The sequence below is a fragment of the Pseudophryne corroboree genome, chromosome 2 (assembly GCF_028390025.1).
Source record: "Pseudophryne corroboree isolate aPseCor3 chromosome 2, aPseCor3.hap2, whole genome shotgun sequence".
Classification (NCBI taxonomy): domain Eukaryota; kingdom Metazoa; phylum Chordata; class Amphibia; order Anura; family Myobatrachidae; genus Pseudophryne; species Pseudophryne corroboree.
In genome coordinates, this window is record NC_086445.1 from 1,038,181,691 (window position 1) to 1,038,205,690 (window position 24,000).

The window sequence follows — 24,000 nt, forward strand, 5'->3', positions numbered from 1 at the left end:
TCACTGACACATCACTCATCTCCTGATATACTCTGTGCTGCTGGGGACCCTGCTCCTCCCACTATATAACTCTCAGTCTGTGGCTTCCTGCTGCCTCCATTCGCCCTCACATCATGTCACTGCCCTGTCACATGCAGCCCTGTCCTCACTTGGACACATAACTTACCTCCTGATATACTCTGTGCTGCTGGGGACCCTGCTCCTCCCACTATATAACTCTCAGTCTGTGGCTTCCTGCTGCCTCCATTCCCCTCACATCATGTCACTGCCCCTGTCACATGCAGCCCTGTCCTCACTGACACATAACTTACCTCCTGATATACTCTGTGCTGCTGGGGACACTGCTCCTCCCACTATATAACTCTCAGTCTGTGGCTTCCTGCTGCCTCCATTCCCCTCACATCATGTCACATGCAGCCCTGTCCTCACTGACACATAACTTACCTCCTGATATACTCTGTGCTGCTGGGGGACCCTGCTCCTCCCACTATATAACTCTCAGTCTGTGGCTTCCTGCTGCCTCCATTCCCCTCCTCACATCATGTCACTGCCCCTGTCACATGCAGCCCTGTCCTCACTGACACATCACTCATCTCCTGATATACTCTGTGCTGCTGGGGACCCTGCTCCTTCCACTATATAACTCTCAGTCTGTGGCTTCCTGCTGCCTCCATTCCCCTCCTCACATCATGTCACTGCCCCTGTCACATGCAGCCCTGTCCTCACTGACACATCACTCATCTGCTGATATACTCTGTGCTGCTGTGGACCCTGCTCCTCCCACTATATAACTCTCAGTCTGTGCTTCCTCCTGCCTCCATCCCCCCCCCCCCCCTCACATCACGTCACTGCCCCTGTCACATGCAGCCCTGTCCTCACTGACACATCACTCATCTCCTGATATACTCTGTGCTGCTGGGGACACTGCTCCTCCCACTATATAACTCTCAGTCTGTGGCTTCCTACTACTGCCTCCATTCCCCTCCTCACATCATGTCACTGCCCCTGTCACATGCAGCCCTGTCCTCACTGACACATCACTCATCTCCTGATATACTCTGTGCTGCTGGGGACACTGCTCCTCCCACTATATAACTCTCAGTCTGTGGCTACCTGCTGCCTCCATTCCTCTCCTCACATCATGTCACTGCCCCTGTCACATGCAGCCCTGTCCTCACTGACACATCACTCATCTCCTGTCCTGATATACTCTGTGCTGCTGGGGACCCTGCTCCTCCCACTATATAACTCTCAGTCTGTGGCTTCCTGCTGCCTCCATTCCCCTCCTCACATCATGTCACTGCCCCTGTCATGCATGCAGGCCTGTCCTCACTGACACATCACTCATCTCCTGATATACTCTGTGCTGCTGGGGGACCCTGCTCCTCCCACTATATAACTCTCAGTCTGTGGCTTCCTGCTGCCTCCATTCCCCTCCTCACATCATGTCACTGCCCCTGTCACATGCAGCCCTGTCCTCACTGACACATCACTCATCTCCTGATATACTCTGTGCTGCTGAGGACCCTGCCCCTCCCACTATATAACTTTCAGTCTGTGGCTCCCTGCTGCCTCCATTCCCCTCCTCACATCATGTCACTGCCCCTGTCACATGCAGCCCTGTCCTCACTGACACATCACTCATCTGCTGATATACTCTGTGCTGCTGGGGACCCTGCTCCTCCCACTATATAACTCTCAGTCTGTGACTTCCTGCTGCCTCCATTCCCCTCCTCACACCATGTCACTGCCCCCTGTCACATGCAGCCCCTGTCCTCACGGACACATCACTCGTCTCCAGATATACTCTGTGCTGCTGGGGACCCTGCTCCTCCCACTATATAACTCTCAGTCTGTGGCTTCCTGCTGCCTCCATTCCCCTCCTCACATCATGTCACTGCCCCTGTCCTCACTGACACATCACTCTTCTCCTGATATACTCTGTGCTGCTGGGGACCCTGCTCCTCCCACTATATAACTCTCAGTCTGTGGCTTCCTGCTGCCTCCATTCCCCTCCTCACATCATGTCACTGCCCTGTCACATGCAGCCCTGTCCTCACTGACACATCACTCATCTCCTGATATACTCTGTGCTGCTGGGGGACCCTGCTCCTCCCACTATATAACTCTCAGTCTGTGGCTTCCTGCTGCCTCCATTCCCCTCACATCATGTCACTGCCCTGTCACATGCAGCCCTGTCCTCACTGACACATAACTTACCTCCTGATATACTCTGTGCTGCTGGGGACCCTGCTCCTCCCACTATATAACTCTCAGTCTGTGGCTTCCTGCTGCCTCCATTCCCCTCACATCATGTCACTGCCCCTGTCACATGCAGCCCTGTCCTCACTGACACATAACTTACCTCCTGATATACTCTGTGCTGCTGGGGACACTGCTCCTCCCACTATATAACTCTCAGTCTGTGGCTTCCTGCTGCCTCCATTCCCCTCACATCATGTCACATGCAGCCCCTGTCCTCACTGACACATAACTTACCTCCTGATATACTCTGTGCTGCTGGGGACCCTGCTCCTCCCACTATATAACTCTCAGTCTGTGGCTTCCTGCTGCCTCCATTCCCCTCCTCACATCATGTCACTGCCCCTGTCACATGCAGCCCTGTCCTCACTGACACATCACTCATCTCCTGATATACTCTGTGCTGCTGGGGACCCTGCTCCTTCCACTATATAACTCTCAGTCTGTGGCTTCCTGCTGCCTCCATTCCCCTCCTCACATCATGTCACTGCCCCTGTCACATGCAGCCCTGTCCTCACTGACACATCACTCATCTGCTGATATACTCTGTGCTGCTGGGGACCCTGCTCCTCCCACTATATAACTCTCAGTCTGTGGCTTCCTCCTGCCTCCATCCCCCCCCCCCCTCACATCACGTCACTGCCCCTGTCACATGCAGCCCTGTCCTCACTGACACATCACTCATCTCCTGATATACTCTGTGCTGCTGGGGACACTGCTCCTCCCACTATATAACTCTCAGTCTGTGGCTTCCTACTGCCTCCATTCCCCTCCTCACATCATGTCACTGCCCTGTCACATGCAGCCCTGTCCTCACTGACACATCACTCATCTCCTGATATACTCTGTGCTGCTGGGGACACTGCTCCTCCCACTATATAACTCTCAGTCTGTGGCTACCTGCTGCCTCCATTCCTCTCCTCACATCATGTCACTGCCCCTGTCACATGCAGCCCTGTCCTCACTGACACATCACTCATCTCCTGTCCTGATATACTCTGTGCTGCTGGGGACCCTGCTCCTCCCACTATATAACTCTCAGTCTGTGGCTTCCTGCTGCCTCCATTCCCCTCCTCACATCATGTCACTGCCCCTGTCACATGCAGGCCTGTCCTCACTGACACATCACTCATCTCCTGATATACTCTGTGCTGCTGGGGACCCTGCTCCTCCCACTATATAACTCTCAGTCTGTGGCTTCCTGCTGCCTCCATTCCCCTCCTCACATCATGTCACTGCCCCTGTCACATGCAGCCCTGTCCTCACTGACACATCACTCATCTCCTGATATACTCTGTGCTGCTGAGGACCCTGCCCCTCCCACTATATAACTTTCAGTCTGTGGCTCCCTGCTGCCTCCATTCCCCTCCTCACATCATGTCACTGCCCCTGTCACATGCAGCCCTGTCCTCACTGACACATCACTCATCTGCTGATATACTCTGTGCTGCTGGGGACCCTGCTCCTCCCACTATATAACTCTCAGTCTGTGACTTCCTGCTGCCTCCATTCCCCTCCTCACACCATGTCACTGCCCCTGTCACATGCAGCCCTGTCCTCACGGACACATCACTCGTCTCCAGATATACTCTGTGCTGCTGGGGACCCTGCTCCTCCCACTATATAACTCTCAGTCTGTGGCTTCCTGCTGCCTCCATTCCCCTCCTCACATCATGTCACTGCCCCTGTCCTCACTGACACATCACTCTTCTCCTGATATACTCTGTGCTGCTGGGGACCCTGCTCCTCCCACTATATAACTCTCAGTCTGTGGCTTCCTGCTGCCTCCATTCCCCTCCTCACATCATGTCACTGCCCTGTCACATGCAGCCCTGTCCTCACTGACACATCACTCATCTCCTGATATACTCTGTGCTGCTGGGGACCCTGCTCCTCCCACTATATAACTCTCAGTCTGTGGCTTCCTGCTGCCTCCATTCCCCTCACATCATGTCACTGCCCTGTCACATGCAGCCCTGTCCTCACTGACACATAACTTACCTCCTGATATACTCTGTGCTGCTGGGGACCCTGCTCCTCCCACTATATAACTCTCAGTCTGTGGCTTCCTGCTGCCTCCATTCCCCTCACATCATGTCACTGCCCCTGTCACATGCAGCCCTGTCCTCACTGACACATAACTTACCTCCTGATATACTCTGTGCTGCTGGGGACACTGCTCCTCCCACTATATAACTCTCAGTCTGTGGCTTCCTGCTGCCTCCATTCCCCTCACATCATGTCACATGCAGCCCTGTCCTCACTGACACATAACTTACCTCCTGATATACTCTGTGCTGCTGGGGACCCTGCTCCTCCCACTATATAACTCTCAGTCTGTGGCTTCCTGCTGCCTCCATTCCCCTCCTCACATCATGTCACTGCCCCTGTCACATGCAGCCCTGTCCTCACTGACACATCACTCATCTCCTGATATACTCTGTGCTGCTGGGGACCCTGCTCCTTCCACTATATAACTCTCAGTCTGTGGCTTCCTGCTGCCTCCATTCCCCTCCTCACATCATGTCACTGCCCCTGTCACATGCAGCCCTGTCCTCACTGACACATCACTCATCTGCTGATATACTCTGTGCTGCTGGGGACCCTGCTCCTCCCACTATATAACTCTCAGTCTGTGGCTTCCTCCTGCCTCCATCCCCCCCCCCCCCTCACATCACGTCACTGCCCCTGTCACATGCAGCCCTGTCCTCACTGACACATCACTCATCTCCTGATATACTCTGTGCTGCTGGGGACACTGCTCCTCCCACTATATAACTCTCAGTCTGTGGCTTCCTACTGCCTCCATTCCCCTCCTCACATCATGTCACTGCCCCTGTCACATGCAGCCCTGTCCTCACTGACACATCACTCATCTCCTGATATACTCTGTGCTGCTGGGGACACTGCTCCTCCCACTATATAACTCTCAGTCTGTGGCTACCTGCTGCCTCCATTCCTCTCCTCACATCATGTCACTGCCCCTGTCACATGCAGCCCTGTCCTCACTGACACATCACTCATCTCCTGTCCTGATATACTCTGTGCTGCTGGGGACCCTGCTCCTCCCACTATATAACTCTCAGTCTGTGGCTTCCTGCTGCCTCCATTCCCCTCCTCACATCATGTCACTGCCCCTGTCACATGCAGGCCTGTCCTCACTGACACATCACTCATCTCCTGATATACTCTGTGCTGCTGGGGACCCTGCTCCTCCCACTATATAACTCTCAGTCTGTGGCTTCCTGCTGCCTCCATTCCCCTCCTCACATCATGTCACTGCCCCTGTCACATGCAGCCCTGTCCTCACTGACACATCACTCATCTCCTGATATACTCTGTGCTGCTGAGGACCCTGCCCCTCCCACTATATAACTTTCAGTCTGTGGCTCCTGCTGCCTCCATTCCCCTCCTCACATCATGTCACTGCCCCTGTCACATGCAGCCCTGTCCTCACTGACACATCACTCATCTGCTGATATACTCTGTGCTGCTGGGGACCCTGCTCCTCCCACTATATAACTCTCAGTCTGTGACTTCCTGCTGCCTCCATTCCCCTCCTCACACCATGTCACTGCCCCTGTCACATGCAGCCCTGTCCTCACGGACACATCACTCGTCTCCAGATATACTCTGTGCTGCTGGGGACCCTGCTCCTCCCACTATATAACTCTCAGTCTGTGGCTTCCTGCTGCCTCCATTCCCCTCCTCACATCATGTCACTGCCCCTGTCCTCACTGACACATCACTCTTCTCCTGATATACTCTGTGCTGCTGGGGACCCTGCTCCTCCCACTATATAACTCTCAGTCTGTGGCTTCCTGCTGCCTCCATTCCCCTCCTCACATCATGTCACTGCCCTGTCACATGCAGCCCTGTCCTCACTGACACATCACTCATCTCCTGATATACTCTGTGCTGCTGGGGACCCTGCTCCTCCCACTATATAACTCTCAGTCTGTGGCTTCCTGCTGCCTCCATTCCCCTCACATCATGTCACTGCCCTGTCACATGCAGCCCTGTCCTCACTGACACATAACTTACCTCCTGATATACTCTGTGCTGCTGGGGACCCTGCTCCTCCCACTATATAACTCTCAGTCTGTGGCTTCCTGCTGCCTCCATTCCCCTCACATCATGTCACTGCCCCTGTCACATGCAGCCCTGTCCTCACTGACACATAACTTACCTCCTGATATACTCTGTGCTGCTGGGGACACTGCTCCTCCCACTATATAACTCTCAGTCTGTGGCTTCCTGCTGCCTCCATTCCCCTCACATCATGTCACATGCAGCCCTGTCCTCACTGACACATAACTTACCTCCTGATATACTCTGTGCTGCTGGGGACCCTGCTCCTCCCACTATATAACTCTCAGTCTGTGGCTTCCTGCTGCCTCCATTCCCCTCCTCACATCATGTCACTGCCCCTGTCACATGCAGCCCTGTCCTCACTGACACATCACTCATCTCCTGATATACTCTGTGCTGCTGGGGACCCTGCTCCTTCCACTATATAACTCTCAGTCTGTGGCTTCCTGCTGCCTCCATTCCCCTCCTCACATCATGTCACTGCCCCTGTCACATGCAGCCCTGTCCTCACTGACACATCACTCATCTGCTGATATACTCTGTGCTGCTGGGGACCCTGCTCCTCCCACTATATAACTCTCAGTCTGTGGCTTCCTCCTGCCTCCATCCCCCCCCCCCCCCTCACATCACGTCACTGCCCCTGTCACATGCAGCCCTGTCCTCACTGACACATCACTCATCTCCTGATATACTCTGTGCTGCTGGGGACACTGCTCCTCCCACTATATAACTCTCAGTCTGTGGCTTCCTACTGCCTCCATTCCCCTCCTCACATCATGTCACTGCCCCTGTCACATGCAGCCCTGTCCTCACTGACACATCACTCATCTCCTGATATACTCTGTGCTGCTGGGGACACTGCTCCTCCCACTATATAACTCTCAGTCTGTGGCTACCTGCTGCCTCCATTCCTCTCCTCACATCATGTCACTGCCCTGTCACATGCAGCCCTGTCCTCACTGACACATCACTCATCTCCTGTCCTGATATACTCTGTGCTGCTGGGGACCCTGCTCCTCCCACTATATAACTCTCAGTCTGTGGCTTCCTGCTGCCTCCATTCCCCTCCTCACATCATGTCACTGCCCCTGTCACATGCAGGCCTGTCCTCACTGACACATCACTCATCTCCTGATATACTCTGTGCTGCTGGGGACCCTGCTCCTCCACTATATAACTCTCAGTCTGTGGCTTCCTGCTGCCTCCATTCCCCTCCTCACATCATGTCACTGCCCCTGTCACATGCAGCCCTGTCCTCACTGACACATCACTCATCTCCTGATATACTCTGTGCTGCTGAGGACCCTGCCCCTCCCACTATATAACTTCAGTCTGTGGCTCCTGCTGCCTCCATTCCCCTCCTCACATCATGTCACTGCCCCTGTCACATGCAGCCCTGTCCTCACTGACACATCACTCATCTGCTGATATACTCTGTGCTGCTGGGGACCCTGCTCCTCCCACTATATAACTCTCAGTCTGTGACTTCCTGCTGCCTCCATTCCCTCCTCACACCATGTCACTGCCCCTGTCACATGCAGCCCTGTCCTCACGGACACATCACTCGTCTCCAGATATACTCTGTGCTGCTGGGGACCCTGCTCCTCCCACTATATAACTCTCAGTCTGTGGCTTCCTGCTGCCTCCATTCCCCTCCTCACATCATGTCACTGCCCCTGTCCTCACTGACACATCACTCTTCTCCTGATATACTCTGTGCTGCTGGGGACCCTGCTCCTCCCACTATATAACTCTCAGTCTGTGGCTTCCTGCTGCCTCCATTCCCCTCCTCACATCATGTCACTGCCCTGTCACATGCAGCCCTGTCCTCACTGACACATCACTCATCTCCTGATATACTCTGTGCTGCTGGGGACCCTGCTCCTCCCACTATATAACTCTCAGTCTGTGGCTTCCTGCTGCCTCCATTCCCCTCACATCATGTCACTGCCCTGTCACATGCAGCCCTGTCCTCACTGACACATAACTTACCTCCTGATATACTCTGTGCTGCTGGGGACCCTGCTCCTCCCACTATATAACTCTCAGTCTGTGGCTTCCTGCTGCCTCCATTCCCCTCACATCATGTCACTGCCCCTGTCACATGCAGCCCTGTCCTCACTGACACATAACTTACCTCCTGATATACTCTGTGCTGCTGGGGACACTGCTCCTCCCACTATATAACTCTCAGTCTGTGGCTTCCTGCTGCCTCCATTCCCCTCACATCATGTCACATGCAGCCCTGTCCTCACTGACACATAACTTACCTCCTGATATACTCTGTGCTGCTGGGGACCCTGCTCCTCCCACTATATAACTCTCAGTCTGTGGCTTCCTGCTGCCTCCATTCCCCTCCTCACATCATGTCACTGCCCCTGTCACATGCAGCCCTGTCCTCACTGACACATCACTCATCTCCTGATATACTCTGTGCTGCTGGGGACCCTGCTCCTTCCACTATATAACTCTCAGTCTGTGGCTTCCTGCTGCCTCCATTCCCCTCCTCACATCATGTCACTGCCCCTGTCACATGCAGCCCTGTCCTCACTGACACATCACTCATCTGCTGATATACTCTGTGCTGCTGGGGACCCTGCTCCTCCCACTATATAACTCTCAGTCTGTGGCTTCCTCCTGCCTCCATCCCCCCCCCCCCCCTCACATCACGTCACTGCCCCTGTCACATGCAGCCCTGTCCTCACTGACACATCACTCATCTCCTGATATACTCTGTGCTGCTGGGGACACTGCTCCTCCCACTATATAACTCTCAGTCTGTGGCTTCCTACTGCCTCCATTCCCCTCCTCACATCATGTCACTGCCCCTGTCACATGCAGCCCTGTCCTCACTGACACATCACTCATCTCCTGATATACTCTGTGCTGCTGGGGACACTGCTCCTCCCACTATATAACTCTCAGTCTGTGGCTACCTGCTGCCTCCATTCCTCTCCTCACATCATGTCACTGCCCCTGTCACATGCAGCCCTGTCCTCACTGACACATCACTCATCTCCTGTCCTGATATACTCTGTGCTGCTGGGGACCCTGCTCCTCCCACTATATAACTCTCAGTCTGTGGCTTCCTGCTGCCTCCATTCCCCTCCTCACATCATGTCACTGCCCCTGTCACATGCAGGCCTGTCCTCACTGACACATCACTCATCTCCTGATATACTCTGTGCTGCTGGGGACCCTGCTCCTCCCACTATATAACTCTCAGTCTGTGGCTTCCTGCTGCCTCCATTCCCCTCCTCACATCATGTCACTGCCCCTGTCACATGCAGCCCTGTCCTCACTGACACATCACTCATCTCCTGATATACTCTGTGCTGCTGAGGACCCTGCCCCTCCCACTATATAACTTTCAGTCTGTGGCTCCCTGCTGCCTCCATTCCCCTCCTCACATCATGTCACTGCCCCTGTCACATGCAGCCCTGTCCTCACTGACACATCACTCATCTGCTGATATACTCTGTGCTGCTGGGGACCCTGCTCCTCCCACTATATAACTCTCAGTCTGTGACTTCCTGCTGCCTCCATTCCCCTCCTCACACCATGTCACTGCCCCTGTCACATGCAGCCCTGTCCTCACGGACACATCACTCGTCTCCAGATATACTCTGTGCTGCTGGGGACCCTGCTCCTCCCACTATATAACTCTCAGTCTGTGGCTTCCTGCTGCCTCCATTCCCCTCCTCACATCATGTCACTGCCCCTGTCCTCACTGACACATCACTCTTCTCCTGATATACTCTGTGCTGCTGGGGACCCTGCTCCTCCCACTATATAACTCTCAGTCTGTGGCTTCCTGCTGCCTCCATTCCCCTCCTCACATCATGTCACTGCCCTGTCACATGCAGCCCTGTCCTCACTGACACATCACTCATCTCCTGATATACTCTGTGCTGCTGGGGACCCTGCTCCTCCCACTATATAACTCTCAGTCTGTGGCTTCCTGCTGCCTCCATTCCCCTCACATCATGTCACTGCCCTGTCACATGCAGCCCTGTCCTCACTGACACATAACTTACCTCCTGATATACTCTGTGCTGCTGGGGACCCTGCTCCTCCCACTATATAACTCTCAGTCTGTGGCTTCCTGCTGCCTCCATTCCCCTCACATCATGTCACTGCCCCTGTCACATGCAGCCCTGTCCTCACTGACACATAACTTACCTCCTGATATACTCTGTGCTGCTGGGGACACTGCTCCTCCCACTATATAACTCTCAGTCTGTGGCTTCCTGCTGCCTCCATTCCCCTCCTCACATCATGTCACTGCCCCTGTCACATGCAGCCCTGTCCTCACTGACACATCACTCATCTCCTGATATACTCTGTGCTGCTGGGGACCCTGCTCCTTCCACTATATAACTCTCAGTCTGTGGCTTCCTGCTGCCTCCATTCCCCTCCTCACATCATGTCACTGCCCCTGTCACATGCAGCCCTGTCCTCACTGACACATCACTCATCTGCTGATATACTCTGTGCTGCTGGGGACCCTGCTCCTCCCACTATATAACTCTCAGTCTGTGGCTTCCTCCTGCCTCCATCCCCCCCCCCCCTCACATCACGTCACTGCCCCTGTCACATGCAGCCCTGTCCTCACTGACACATCACTCATCTCCTGATATACTCTGTGCTGCTGGGGACACTGCTCCTCCCACTATATAACTCTCAGTCTGTGGCTTCCTACTGCCTCCATTCCCCTCCTCACATCATGTCACTGCCCCTGTCACATGCAGCCCTGTCCTCACTGACACATCACTCATCTCCTGATATACTCTGTGCTGCTGGGGACACTGCTCCTCCCACTATATAACTCTCAGTCTGTGGCTACCTGCTGCCTCCATTCCTCTCCTCACATCATGTCACTGCCCCTGTCACATGCAGCCCTGTCCTCACTGACACATCACTCATCTCCTGTCCTGATATACTCTGTGCTGCTGGGGACCCTGCTCCTCCCACTATATAACTCTCAGTCTGTGGCTTCCTGCTGCCTCCATTCCCCTCCTCACATCATGTCACTGCCCCTGTCACATGCAGGCCTGTCCTCACTGACACATCACTCATCTCCTGATATACTCTGTGCTGCTGGGGACCCTGCTCCTCCCACTATATAACTCTCAGTCTGTGGCTTCCTGCTGCCTCCATTCCCCTCCTCACATCATGTCACTGCCCCTGTCACATGCAGCCCTGTCCTCACTGACACATCACTCATCTCCTGATATACTCTGTGCTGCTGAGGACCCTGCCCCTCCCACTATATAACTTTCAGTCTGTGGCTCCCTGCTGCCTCCATTCCCCTCCTCACATCATGTCACTGCCCCTGTCACATGCAGCCCTGTCCTCACTGACACATCACTCATCTGCTGATATACTCTGTGCTGCTGGGGACCTGCTCCTCCCACTATATAACTCTCAGTCTGTGACTTCCTGCTGCCTCCATTCCCCTCCTCACACCATGTCACTGCCCCTGTCACATGCAGCCCTGTCCTCACGGACACATCACTCGTCTCCAGATATACTCTGTGCTGCTGGGGACCCTGCTCCTCCCACTATATAACTCTCAGTCTGTGGCTTCCTGCTGCCTCCATTCCCCTCCTCACATCATGTCACTGCCCCTGTCCTCACTGACACATCACTCTTCTCCTGATATACTCTGTGCTGCTGGGGACCCTGCTCCTCCCACTATATAACTCTCAGTCTGTGGCTTCCTGCTGCCTCCATTCCCCTCCTCACATCATGTCACTGCCCTGTCACATGCAGCCCTGTCCTCACTGACACATCACTCATCTCCTGATATACTCTGTGCTGCTGGGGACCCTGCTCCTCCCACTATATAACTCTCAGTCTGTGGCTTCCTGCTGCCTCCATTCCCCTCACATCATGTCACTGCCCTGTCACATGCAGCCCTGTCCTCACTGACACATAACTTACCTCCTGATATACTCTGTGCTGCTGGGGACCCTGCTCCTCCCACTATATAACTCTCAGTCTGTGGCTTCCTGCTGCCTCCATTCCCCTCACATCATGTCACTGCCCCTGTCACATGCAGCCCTGTCCTCACTGACACATAACTTACCTCCTGATATACTCTGTGCTGCTGGGGACACTGCTCCTCCCACTATATAACTCTCAGTCTGTGGCTTCCTGCTGCCTCCATTCCCCTCACATCATGTCACATGCAGCCCTGTCCTCACTGACACATAACTTACCTCCTGATATACTCTGTGCTGCTGGGGACCCTGCTCCTCCCACTATATAACTCTCAGTCTGTGGCTTCCTGCTGCCTCCATTCCCCTCCTCACATCATGTCACTGCCCCCTGTCACATGCAGCCCTGTCCTCACTGACACATCACTCATCTCCTGATATACTCTGTGCTGCTGGGGACCCTGCTCCTTCCACTATATAACTCTCAGTCTGTGTCTTCCTGCTGCCTCCATTCCCCTCCTCACATCATGTCACTGCCCCTGTCACATGCAGCCCTGTCCTCACTGACACATCACTCATCTCCTGATATACTCTGTGCTGCTGGGGACCCTGCTCCTCCCACTATATAACTCTCAGTCTGTGGCTTCCTGCAGCCTCCATTCCCCTCCTCACATCATGTCACTGCCCCTGTCACATGCAGCCCTGTCCTCACTGACACATCACTCATCTCCTGACATACTCTGTGCTGCTGGGGACACTGCTCCTCCCACTATATAACTCTCAGTCTGTGACTTCCTGCTGCCTCCATTCCCCTCCTCATATCATGTCACTGCCCCTGTCACATGCAGCCCTGTCCTCACTGACACATCACTCATCTCCTGATATACTCTGTGCTGCTGGGACCCTGCTCCTCCCACTATATAACTCTTAATGTGGGTACACACTAGTAGATATATCTGCAGATCAATTGATCTGCAGATATATCTATGTTCGGATCGGGCAGTGTGCTGTGCATACACACTGCCCGATCCGTCGGGGGACTGACGTCATGAACTGGGCGGGCGTGTGCCCGCCCAGTTCACCTGTCAATCACCGCCGGGCGCCACAGTATGTGCACCCGTACACACACAGCGACGCGCCAATATATCGTTAGATATATTGGCCGTCGGATGTGCTGCGCGGCCGACGCGATACGTTTGTGAACGACGGAGTTCACAGACGTATCGGCCGTACACACTGGCCGACGGTCCAGCGATATATCGGCCGTTCAAGAGAACGTGTGTGTGTGTGTGTGTGTGTAGGACAGTCCCACATGCAGCAGTTACTACATACAGTCCATACACACACTGTAATGTCGTCCTACCTTTGTCACTCTCATTATATCCCTGTCACTCTCTTGCAGGCGAGTCCTCCTGACTGCGCTCAGGACATGGAGCCACTTTCCAAAATTTATGAGAGAACTGAGGCTGAAGGAGGAGAGACGGCAGATGCTGCGACAGAGAGTGGCAGAGATTCTCCCCGACTTCCGGCTGGGACCTGAGAGCTGACGATCAGGGAGGATGGGTGACGCAGGTGCCGACTCCGGACACACTGACAGTACAGTCCTGTATAATAAGCCGACTGTTCTGCCTGGGAGGAGCGACGCTGAACATACAGAGAGTGGGATATCTCCTTAGTGTGGAAATAAAGCTCCGTTTTACTATTTATGTCATTTGCTTTGATCATAGTTACATCTGTCTTCATGTTGCTCCCCCAGCATGTATATTACAGAGAAACGGAGGGTGAGGAATCCTGCCTGGATCAGATAATGCCTATGTATAGTTATTGCCATGTCCTACATTACATGTCCTGTGGATCCATGGCCACGTCTGGTGGAATCTCCCACTTTGCAGAGCTTGGTGTTCCCAGACAATAGCCGTCCTCATTCCCAGACTACAAGATATGTAATATAAGCGATAGGGCTCAATGATCCGTGCCAGACGTCACAGATAACATTATCCCAGCCTGAATACGTTCCCTGTAAGACTCTACCCCTGTGCCCAGTACCCTCAGATCTCCTGCCACGCGGAGTGGGAAAGGAATCCCTGTAAGACTCTACCTCTGTGCCCAGTACCCTCAGATCTCCTGCCACACGGAGTGGGAAAGGAATCCCTGTGAGACTCTACCCCTGTGCCCAGTACCCTCAGATCTCCTGCCACGCGGAGTGGGAAAGGAATCGCCTACATGGCACTAAGGTCTAACTGGAAACTTCTCCTACAACGAATCCCGTATAACCGCACCGACGCTGCGTCAGCTAATCCTTGTCTACAGGATAGATCAGAATATATTCAAGAGGTTTATCCACAAATGCACAATTTTCCTTTACAAAGACTGACACCCCGTCTGCTTTCTGCCAGTCTTGCGTACCTGACCCGATTATTAGTACATCTGTATGTGGAACGGTGATCTATCAGATTCCGAGCTCTGCTCCTCTATCACACGCGTGGACTCCCTCTGAGCCAGGTGCTTTACCTCCGTCGTGTTTAGGTGGAACTGCGCCTCCGCCTGTGTTAGACTAGTAATATATAAAGACGTGACTGTAGCTTGCAGCTCATCGGGAGCGCTGGTGCTATTGCTGGTTATAAAGGGACAGCAATAGGAATAGCAGAAATCAGCAGTCAGGTATACAAGATCATTTATATAAAACATTCACAGATCGGCGCAAAATAAAGAAATGATGCATTAACCAGTCATGAGAGTATCCACATTTAATCAGGTTGACAAATACAGGTACAGTGGTAAGGGTCAGGGCTGGTGCAATAACAGCATAACACAGGATCCTACTCCTGCAGTCATAGAGATAGCTGCACACGTGGAGACTGCCATACTGGAGACAAGTACAGTGCTAAGGGTCAGGGCCGGTGTAATAACAGCATAACACCGGATACTGCTCCAACAGTCATACAGCTAGCTGCACATATAGAGGCTGCCATACTGGGGGCAGGTACATTGATAAGGGTCAGGGCTGGTGCAATAACAGCATAACACAGGATCCTACTCCTGCAGTCATAGAGCTAGCTGCTGCATACCTGGAGGCTGCCATACTGGGGGCAGGTACATTGATAAGGGTCAGGGTCGGTGTAATAACAGCATAATACAGGTTCGTGCTACCACAGTCATACAGCTAGCTGCATACCTGGAGGCTGCCATACTGGGGGCAGGTACATTGATAAGGGTCAGGGCCGGTGTAATAACAGCATAACACAGGATACTGCTCCCACAGTCATACAGCTAGCTGCACACGTGGAGACTGCCATACTGGAGACAGGTACAGTGCTAAGGGTCAGGGCCAGTGTAATAACAGCATAATACGGTATCCTGCTCCCACAGTCATACAGCTAGCTGCACATATAGGGGCTGCCATACTGGGGGCAGGTACATTGATAAGGGTCAGGGCTGGTGTAATAACAGCATAACACAGGATACTGCTCCCAGTCATACAGCTAGCTGCACATGTGGAGGCTGCCATACTGGAGACAGGTACAGTGATAAGGGTCAGGGTCGGTGTAGTAACAGCATAACACCGGATCCTGCTCCCAGTCATACAGCTAGCTGCACATATAGGGGCTGCCATACTGGAGACAGGTACAGTGATAAGGGTCAGGGCCGGTGTAATAACAGCATAACACCGGATCCTGCTCCCAGTCATACAGCTAGCTGCACATATAGGGGCTGCCATACTGGGGGCAGGTACATTGATAAGGGTCAGGGTCGGTGTAATAACAGCATAACACAGGATACTGCTCCCACAGTCATACAGCTAGCTGCACACGTGGAGACTGCCATACTGGAGACAGGTACAGTGATAAGGGTCAGGGTCGGTGTAATAACAGCATAATACGGTATCCTGCTCCCACAGTCATACAGCTAGCTGCACACGTGGAGGCTGCCATACTGGAGACAGGTACAGTGATAAGGGTCAGGGCCGGTGTAATAACCGCATAACACCGGTGTAATAACAGCATAACACCGGATCCTGCTCCCAGTCATACAGCTAGCTGCACATATAGGGGCTGCCATACTGGGGGCAGGTATATTGATAAGGGTCAGGGTCGGTGTAATAACAGCATAATACAGGTTTGTGCTACCACAGTCATACAGCTAGCTGCATACCTGGAGGCTGCCATACTGGAGACAGGTACAGTGATAAGGGTCAGGGCCGGTGTAATAACCGCATAACACCGGTGTAATAACAGCATAACACCGGATCCTGCTCCCAGTCATACAGCTAGCTGCACATATAGGGGCTGCCATACTGGGGGCAGGTATATTGATAAGGGTCAGGGTCGGTGTAATAACAGCATAATACAGGTTTGTGCTACCACAGTCATACAGCTAGCTGCATACCTGGAGGCTGCCATACTGGAGACAGGTACAGTGATAAGGGTCAGGGCCGGTGTAATATGGGTGCATGCCTTCGCTCTGTTGTGTAGCTAGAATAAAGGCCGCCATTACATAAGGATGCCACCACTATATGTGTCTGAGGAATTGTACACCAAAGAATAGTTCATTAATGTCACAAATAGCTACAGAAATGTACAGAGTAATATATGGCTTATACAGTATATATATATATATATATATACACACACACACATTATAGCCGACACCTGCCTGTTATTACATACAGAATACACAGGGCGGGAAGATGTATCAGTACAGTATCATGGTAACTGTATCCCCGCCATCGGACCTGCGATTACACTGGAGAACGTGTCAGCTGCCGATCCTGTGCAGTAACCGGAGCTCACCACTTCCTACATACATCTTATTATATATATAGAAAGGAATTCTGTGGCCAGGTCATATTACCAACGGGTGAGTTGTGTCCTCTCCGCAGTCTGACAGAAGCGATGAGGGGAGCTCTGTTTGTTCTGAACAATTCATGTACAACCGCCACTGGTAATAACATCATATGCAAATCACTGTCTGGATCTCAGCATTGCAGGTGCAGCCACAAATACTATTCAAGTTGTCGTATGTGAAACGTAATAATAACAGTCACAGACTTACATGTAGATGTTCAGAGGAGTAAGGATGATGGGGGAAGATTTTCCCCGTAGGCACACTGGACTTTCTGTTACCTGCAGTATTCATTATAAAGCACTTATTTTATGATTCAGCTGCTTCTATTGTACGGTGACAGTTAAAATTCTAAATAAAAGATTTTTTCAAATTACACTGACATTTAGAAATGTGGATTTGCATTTAAGGATAATATCCTCAGATATTTTCTCAGAGCTGCTTGGTTTTGATTCCCACATACTTCTCATGAAAGTTTCTGTATGTCCATTGTTTCAGTTATACAAATGTTGCGATATATTCATTGTAAGGTTAGCACCTGCATTCTCATGGACGACAAAGACTTTTTAATACTTGCTAAATTCTTAGAAAAGACAAGAAATTATAATTATCCGCTTATTAATCATTTAAACAATACTGCCCTCTGCTTATAATACAAAATTGAGTTTACCGTGTTTACGTGACATTCATATCATGATTGGAAATAATTTGTACATGCTCTGAATATAAGATAATGCATACTTAGAAAACCTTTATAAAGCCAAGTGGTCCTAATAAACAGAGTACTTCTGTAATATCAACATTGTGTGTGCTCTTTGTTTTACAGATAGCCTGGTTTATTGACACTTGCTACTGTCAACAGACATCTTGCACTTTGTGAAAATAGAAAAACAGTTCCTCTTTTGGCGCTGCAAATTGGAGCAGCAATGGGTAGTACAAAAATAGGTCACCAACCTATACATCAGTATGCAATGGAAAAAGTACCTCACTTTCTGCGCTCCAAATGTCCCATCGATTGAACGGTTTCTCACCAGAGCAATGGTATCATATGAAAAAGAAAATAAAACACAACATAGTGTAATATAGTCTGTGAGAAATAGTTCTTTCCACTGTGTGGGGGGGGAAGAATAGGTGATGTAGAATTTTCCCATAAAGATTCAAACGTCCACCTTCTTATGGGATCACCACAAGTGATGTCATGCTAACGAAACAAGGAATTCGTACATGTATGCTTACTTGTATAAGCGAGGTAGAAAACACATAAAGGTTTCTTTATTGTGAGTGCGGTCTTGTTTTTCTTCAATTAATTCAGAAAGGATGAATATCACTCACAAAATACATGAGAAGAATTGAAAAAAAGGGAGCCAATTAGGGCAAACAAAAACCCCTTTATTAAAATTCAAAATACAAATAGACGACCGGCCATACCATGAAAGGAAACGGAGATGGAAATCAGCTGACACAATGTGACCCGGGTATCAATATGTCATAAGTTCCCCTCAATGAATATGGCAGGTTAGGACATCAATATGGCACTGTATCAACGCGCTTCGACGCTCAGCGGAGTCTTTATCAAGATTTAACAGTGTACATAACACTGATATGTGGACTCCCTTGTATGGTCAGCTGATTTTTATCCAAAGGGGTTTTTGTTTGCCCTAATTGGCTCCCTTTTTTTCATTCTTCTCATGTATTTTGTGAGTGATATTCATCCTTTCTGAATTGGTTAAAGAAAAACAAGACAGCACTCACAATAAAGAAACCTTTATGTGTTTTCTACCTCGCTTATACAAGTAAGCATACATGTACGAATTCCTTGTTTCGTTGGCATGACATCACTTGTGGTGATCCCATAAGAAGGTGGACGTTTGAATCTTTTTGGGAAAATTCTACATCACCTATTCTTCCCCCCCACACAGTGGAAAGAACCATTTCTCATAGACTATATTACACTATGTTGTGTTTTATTTTCTTTTTCATATGATACCATTGCTCTGGTGAGAAACCGTTCAATCGATGGGACATTTGGAGCGCAGAAAGTGAGGTTGTACTTTTTCCATTGCATCTTGCACTTTGTACTGTGAGAAGCGGGTTGGGCCTATTCAGCCCCAGCTTTGTGTTCTGAACCACCACACTCTTGCTATGGAGACGAAGCGTTTTACCCGTCTGTGCAGCCCACAGATTCACCATCGCTTTGAGCTCTTCAGGTACAGGTGGAGTAGCATTTACAAATGAGCTCCATCTAGAGGAAGGGCTGGGATTGCACCACTCACCATTTTCCTGTGTGTACCTGCTGGTACAATAGTGATGAGTTCAGCGACCGGCACTGCATGTCAGCAATTGTTTCATACCTTGTACATCCATCACTGTGTTCTATATCCATTGTGTTGCTTAGTGTGTTGTGCTTTGTATATGCACGCTTGCACATGTTACCAGCAAGAACAGAATGGAATGGGGAGGGGGGGGTTTGTAGAGACATGGGCAGTATTGCATATATAGGTGTAGCGGGGACAAAATCAGAATCTGGGTGACATTCATAACAACCCTACATTCTGCCTTATTACCCCTACACCTTGTTCACCTCCATATGGCCTCCTGCTCACCATATCAAGCGGCTCCACTATCATAATTTAGGCTGCGGATACAGGGCGACAGCTGACAATGAGGGAACGCAGCCTATGGAGACTGGCCAGATCCTCAGAGGGACAAGCAGAGGAAAGAGGGATGTCTGGTGACACAGAGTGTGAGCTGGGACACGCTACCATCCACCATGCATGCACTTCCTCTCCCTATAATACCGACATAACAGAATATTACATCATTGTGTGTAAAATAAGATTTTACTTACCGATAAATCTATTTCTCGGAGTCCGTAGTGGATGCTGGGGTTCCTGAAAGGACCATGGGGGATAGCGGCTCCGCAGGAGACAGGGCACAAAAAGTAAAGCTTTTCCGATCAGGTGGTGTGCACTGGCTCCTCCCCCTATGACCCTCCTCCAGACTCCAGTTAGGTACTGTGCCCGGACGAGCGTACACAATAAGGGAGGATTTTGAATCCCGGGTAAGACTCATACCAGCCACACCAATCACACCGTACAACTTGTGATCTAAACCCAGTTAACAGTATGATAACAGCGGAGCCTCTGAAAGATGGCTTCCTTCAACAATAACCCGAATTAGTTAACAATAACTATGTACAACTTATGCAGATAATCCGCACTTGGGATGGGCGCCCAGCATCCACTACGGACTCCGAGAAATAGATTTATCGGTAAGTAAAATCTTATTTTCTCTATCGTCCTAGTGGATGCTGGGGTTCCTGAAAGGACCATGGGGATTATACCAAAGCTCCCAAACGGGCGGGAGAGTGCGGATGACTCTGCAGCACCGAATGAGAGAACTCCAGGTCCTCCTTAGCCAGAGTATCAAATTTGTAAAATTTTACAAACGTGTTCTCCCCTGACCACGTAGCTGCTCGGCAAAGTTGTAATGCCGAGACCCCTCGGGCAGCCGCCCAAGATGAGCCCACCTTCCTTGTGGAGTGGGCCTTTACAGATTTAGGCTGTGGCAAGCCTGCCACAGAATGTGCAAGTTGGATTGTGCTACAGATCCAACGAGCAATCGTCTGCTTAGACGCAGGAGCACCCATCTTGTTGGGTGCATACAATATAAACAACGAGTCAGATTTTCTGACTCCAGCTGTCCTTGCAATATATATTTTTAATGCTCTGACAACGTCCAGTAACTTGGAGTCCTCCAAGTCACTTGTAGCCGCAGGCACTACAATAGGCTGGTTCAGATGAAATGCTGACACCACCTTAGGGAGAAAATGCGGACGAGTCCGCAGTTCTGCCCTGTCCGAATGGAAAATCAGATATGGGCTTTTGTAAGATAAAGCTGCCAATTCTGACACTCTCCTGGCAGAAGCCAGGGCTAGAAGCATGGTCACTTTCCATGTGAGATATTTCAAATCCACCTTTTTTAGTGGTTCAAACCAATGAGATTTTAGGAAGTCCAAAACCACATTTAGATCCCACGGTGCCACTGGAGGCACCACAGGAGGCTGTATATGCAGCACTCCCTTAACAAAGGTCTGGACTTCAGGGACTGAAGCCAATTCTTTTTGAAAGAAAATCGACAGGGCCGAAATTTGAACCTTAATAGATCCCAATTTGAGACCCATTGACAATCCTGATTGCAGGAAATGTAGGAATCGACCCAGTTGAAATTCCTCCGTCGGAGCACTCCGATCTTCGCACCACGCAACATATTTTCGCCAAATTCGGTGATAATGTTGCACGGTTACTTCCTTCCTTGCTTTAATCAAAGTAGGAATGACTTCTTCCGGCATGCCTCTTTCCTTTAGGATCCGGCGTTCAACCGCCATGCCGTCAAACGCAGCCGCGGTAAGTCTTGAAACAGACAGGGACCCTGCTGAAGCAAGTCCCTCCTTAGAGGTAGAGGCCACGGATCTTCCGTGATCATCTCTTGAAGTTCCGGGTACCAAGTCCTCCTTGGCCAATCCGGAACCACTAGTATCGTTCTTACGCCTCTTTGCCGTATAATTCTCAATACTTTTGGTATGAGAGGCAGAGGAGGAAACACATACACCGACTGGTACACCCAAGGCGTTACCAGCGCGTCCACAGCTATTGCCTGCGGATCTCTTGACCTGGCGCAATACCTGTCCAGTTTTTTGTTGAGGCGAGACGCCATCATGTCCACCATTGGTCTTTCCCAACGGGTTACCAGCATGTGGAAGACTTCTGGATGAAGTCCCCACTCTCCCGGGTGAAGATCGTGTCTGCTGAGGAAGTCTGCTTCCCAGTTGTCCACTCCCGGGATGAACACTGCTGACAGTGCTATCACATGATTCTCTGCCCAGCGAAGAATCCTTGCAGCTTCTGCCATTGCCCTCCTGCTTCTTGTGCCGCCCTGTCTGTTCACATGGGCGACTGCCGTGATGTTGTCCGACTGGATCAATACCGGTTTTCCCTGAAGCAGAGGTTCTGCCTGGTTTAGAGCATTGTATATTGCTCTTAGTTCCAGAATGTTTATGTGAAGAGACGTTTCCAGGCTCGTCCATACTCCCTGGAAGTTTCTTCCTTGTGTGACTGCTCCCCAGCCTCTCAGGCTGGCGTCCGTGGTCACCAGGATCCAATCCTGTATGCCGAATCTGCGGCCCTCCAATAGATGAGCACTCTGCAACCACCACAGAAGAGACACCCTTGTCCTTGGAGACAGGGTTATCCGTAGGTGCATCTGAAGATGCGACCCTGACCATTTGTCCAACAGATCCCTTTGGAAAATTCTTGCGTGGAATCTGCCGAATGGAATCGCTTCGTAAGAAGCCACCATTTTTCCCAGGACTCTTGTGCATTGATGTACAGACACCTTTCCTGGTTTTAGGAGGTTCCTGACAAGCTCGGATAACTCCTTGGCTTTTTCCTCCGGGAGAAAAACCTTTTTCTGAACCGTGTCCAGAATCATCCCTAGGAACAGCAGACGAGTTGTCGGCATTAACTGGGATTTTGGAATATTCAGAATCCACCCGTGCTGTTTTAGCACTTCTTGAGACAGTGCTAATCCCATCTCTAGCTGTTCTCTGGACCTCGCCCTTATTAGGAGATCGTCCAAGTATGGGATAATTAATACGCCTTTTCTTCGAAGAAGAATCATCATCTCGGCCATTACCTTTGTAAAGATCCGAGGTGCCGTGGACAATCCGAACGGCAGCGTCTGAAACTGATAGTGACAGTTTTGTACAACGAACCTGAGGTACCCCTGGTGTGAGGGGTAAATTGGAACGTGGAGATACGCATCCTTGATGTCCAAGGATACCATAAAGTCCCCCTCTTCCAGGTTCGCTATCACTGCTCTGAGTGACTCCATTTTGAACTTGAACTTCTTTATGTACAGGTTCAAGGACTTCAGATTTAGAATAGGCCTTACCGAGCCATCCGGCTTCGGTACCACAAAAAGAGTGGAATAATACCCCTTCCCTTGTTGCAGAAGAGGTACCTTGACTATCACCTGCTGAGAGTACAGCTTGTGAATGGCTTCCAACACCGTCTCCCTTTCGGAGGGGGACGTTGGTAAAGCAGACCTCAGGAAACGGCGAGGTGGATCTGTCTCTAATTCCAACCTGTATCCCTGAGATATTATCTGCAGGATCCAGGGATCTACTTGCGAGTGAGCCCACTGCGCGCTGTAATTTTTGAGACGACCGCCCACCGTCCCCGAGTCCGCTTGAGAAGCCCCAGCGTCATGCTGAGGCTTTTGTAGAAGCCGGGGAGGGCTTCTGATCCTGGGAAGGAGCTGCGTGTTGCTGTCTCTTCCCTCGACCTTTGCCTCGTGGCAAATATGAATAGCCCTTTGCTCTCTTATTTTTAAAGGAACGAAAGGGCTGCGGTTGAAAAGTCGGTGCCTTTTTCTGTTGGGGAGTGACTTGAGGTAGAAAGGTGGATTTCCCGGCTGTAGCCGTGGCCACCAAATCTGATAGACCGACTCCAAATAACTCCTCCCCCTTATACGGCAAAACTTCCATATGCCGTTTTGAATCCGCATCGCCTGTCCACTGTCGCGTCCATAAAGCTCTTCTGGCCGAAATGGACATAGCACTTACCCGTGATGCCAGTGTGCATATATCCCTCTGTGCATCACGCATATAAAGAAATGCATCCTTTATTTGTTCTAACGACAGTAAAATATTGTCCCTGTCCAGTGTATCAATATTTTCAATCAGGGATTCTGACCAAACTACCCCCGCACTGCCCATCCAGGCAGTTGCTACAGCTGGTCGTAGTATAACACCTGCATGTGTGTATATACTTTTTTGGATATTTTCCATCCTCCTATCTGA

The 24,000-nt window shown here is 51.0% G+C and overlaps 1 protein-coding gene across 1 annotated transcript in view; it reads left to right on the forward strand.

Annotated features, from left to right (window-relative positions):
* CCDC191 (coiled-coil domain containing 191) overlaps positions 1-14,002 on the forward strand; it is a 177,775-nt gene extending 163,773 nt beyond the window's left edge. The window contains exon 17 of the mRNA XM_063956784.1: positions 13,699-14,002. Within this exon, the coding sequence (XP_063812854.1) occupies positions 13,699-13,843 (145 nt within the window). The 3' untranslated portion in view covers positions 13,844-14,002. The remainder of the gene's footprint in view (positions 1-13,698) is intronic.
* The last annotated feature ends 9,998 nt before the right edge of the window (positions 14,003-24,000 follow it).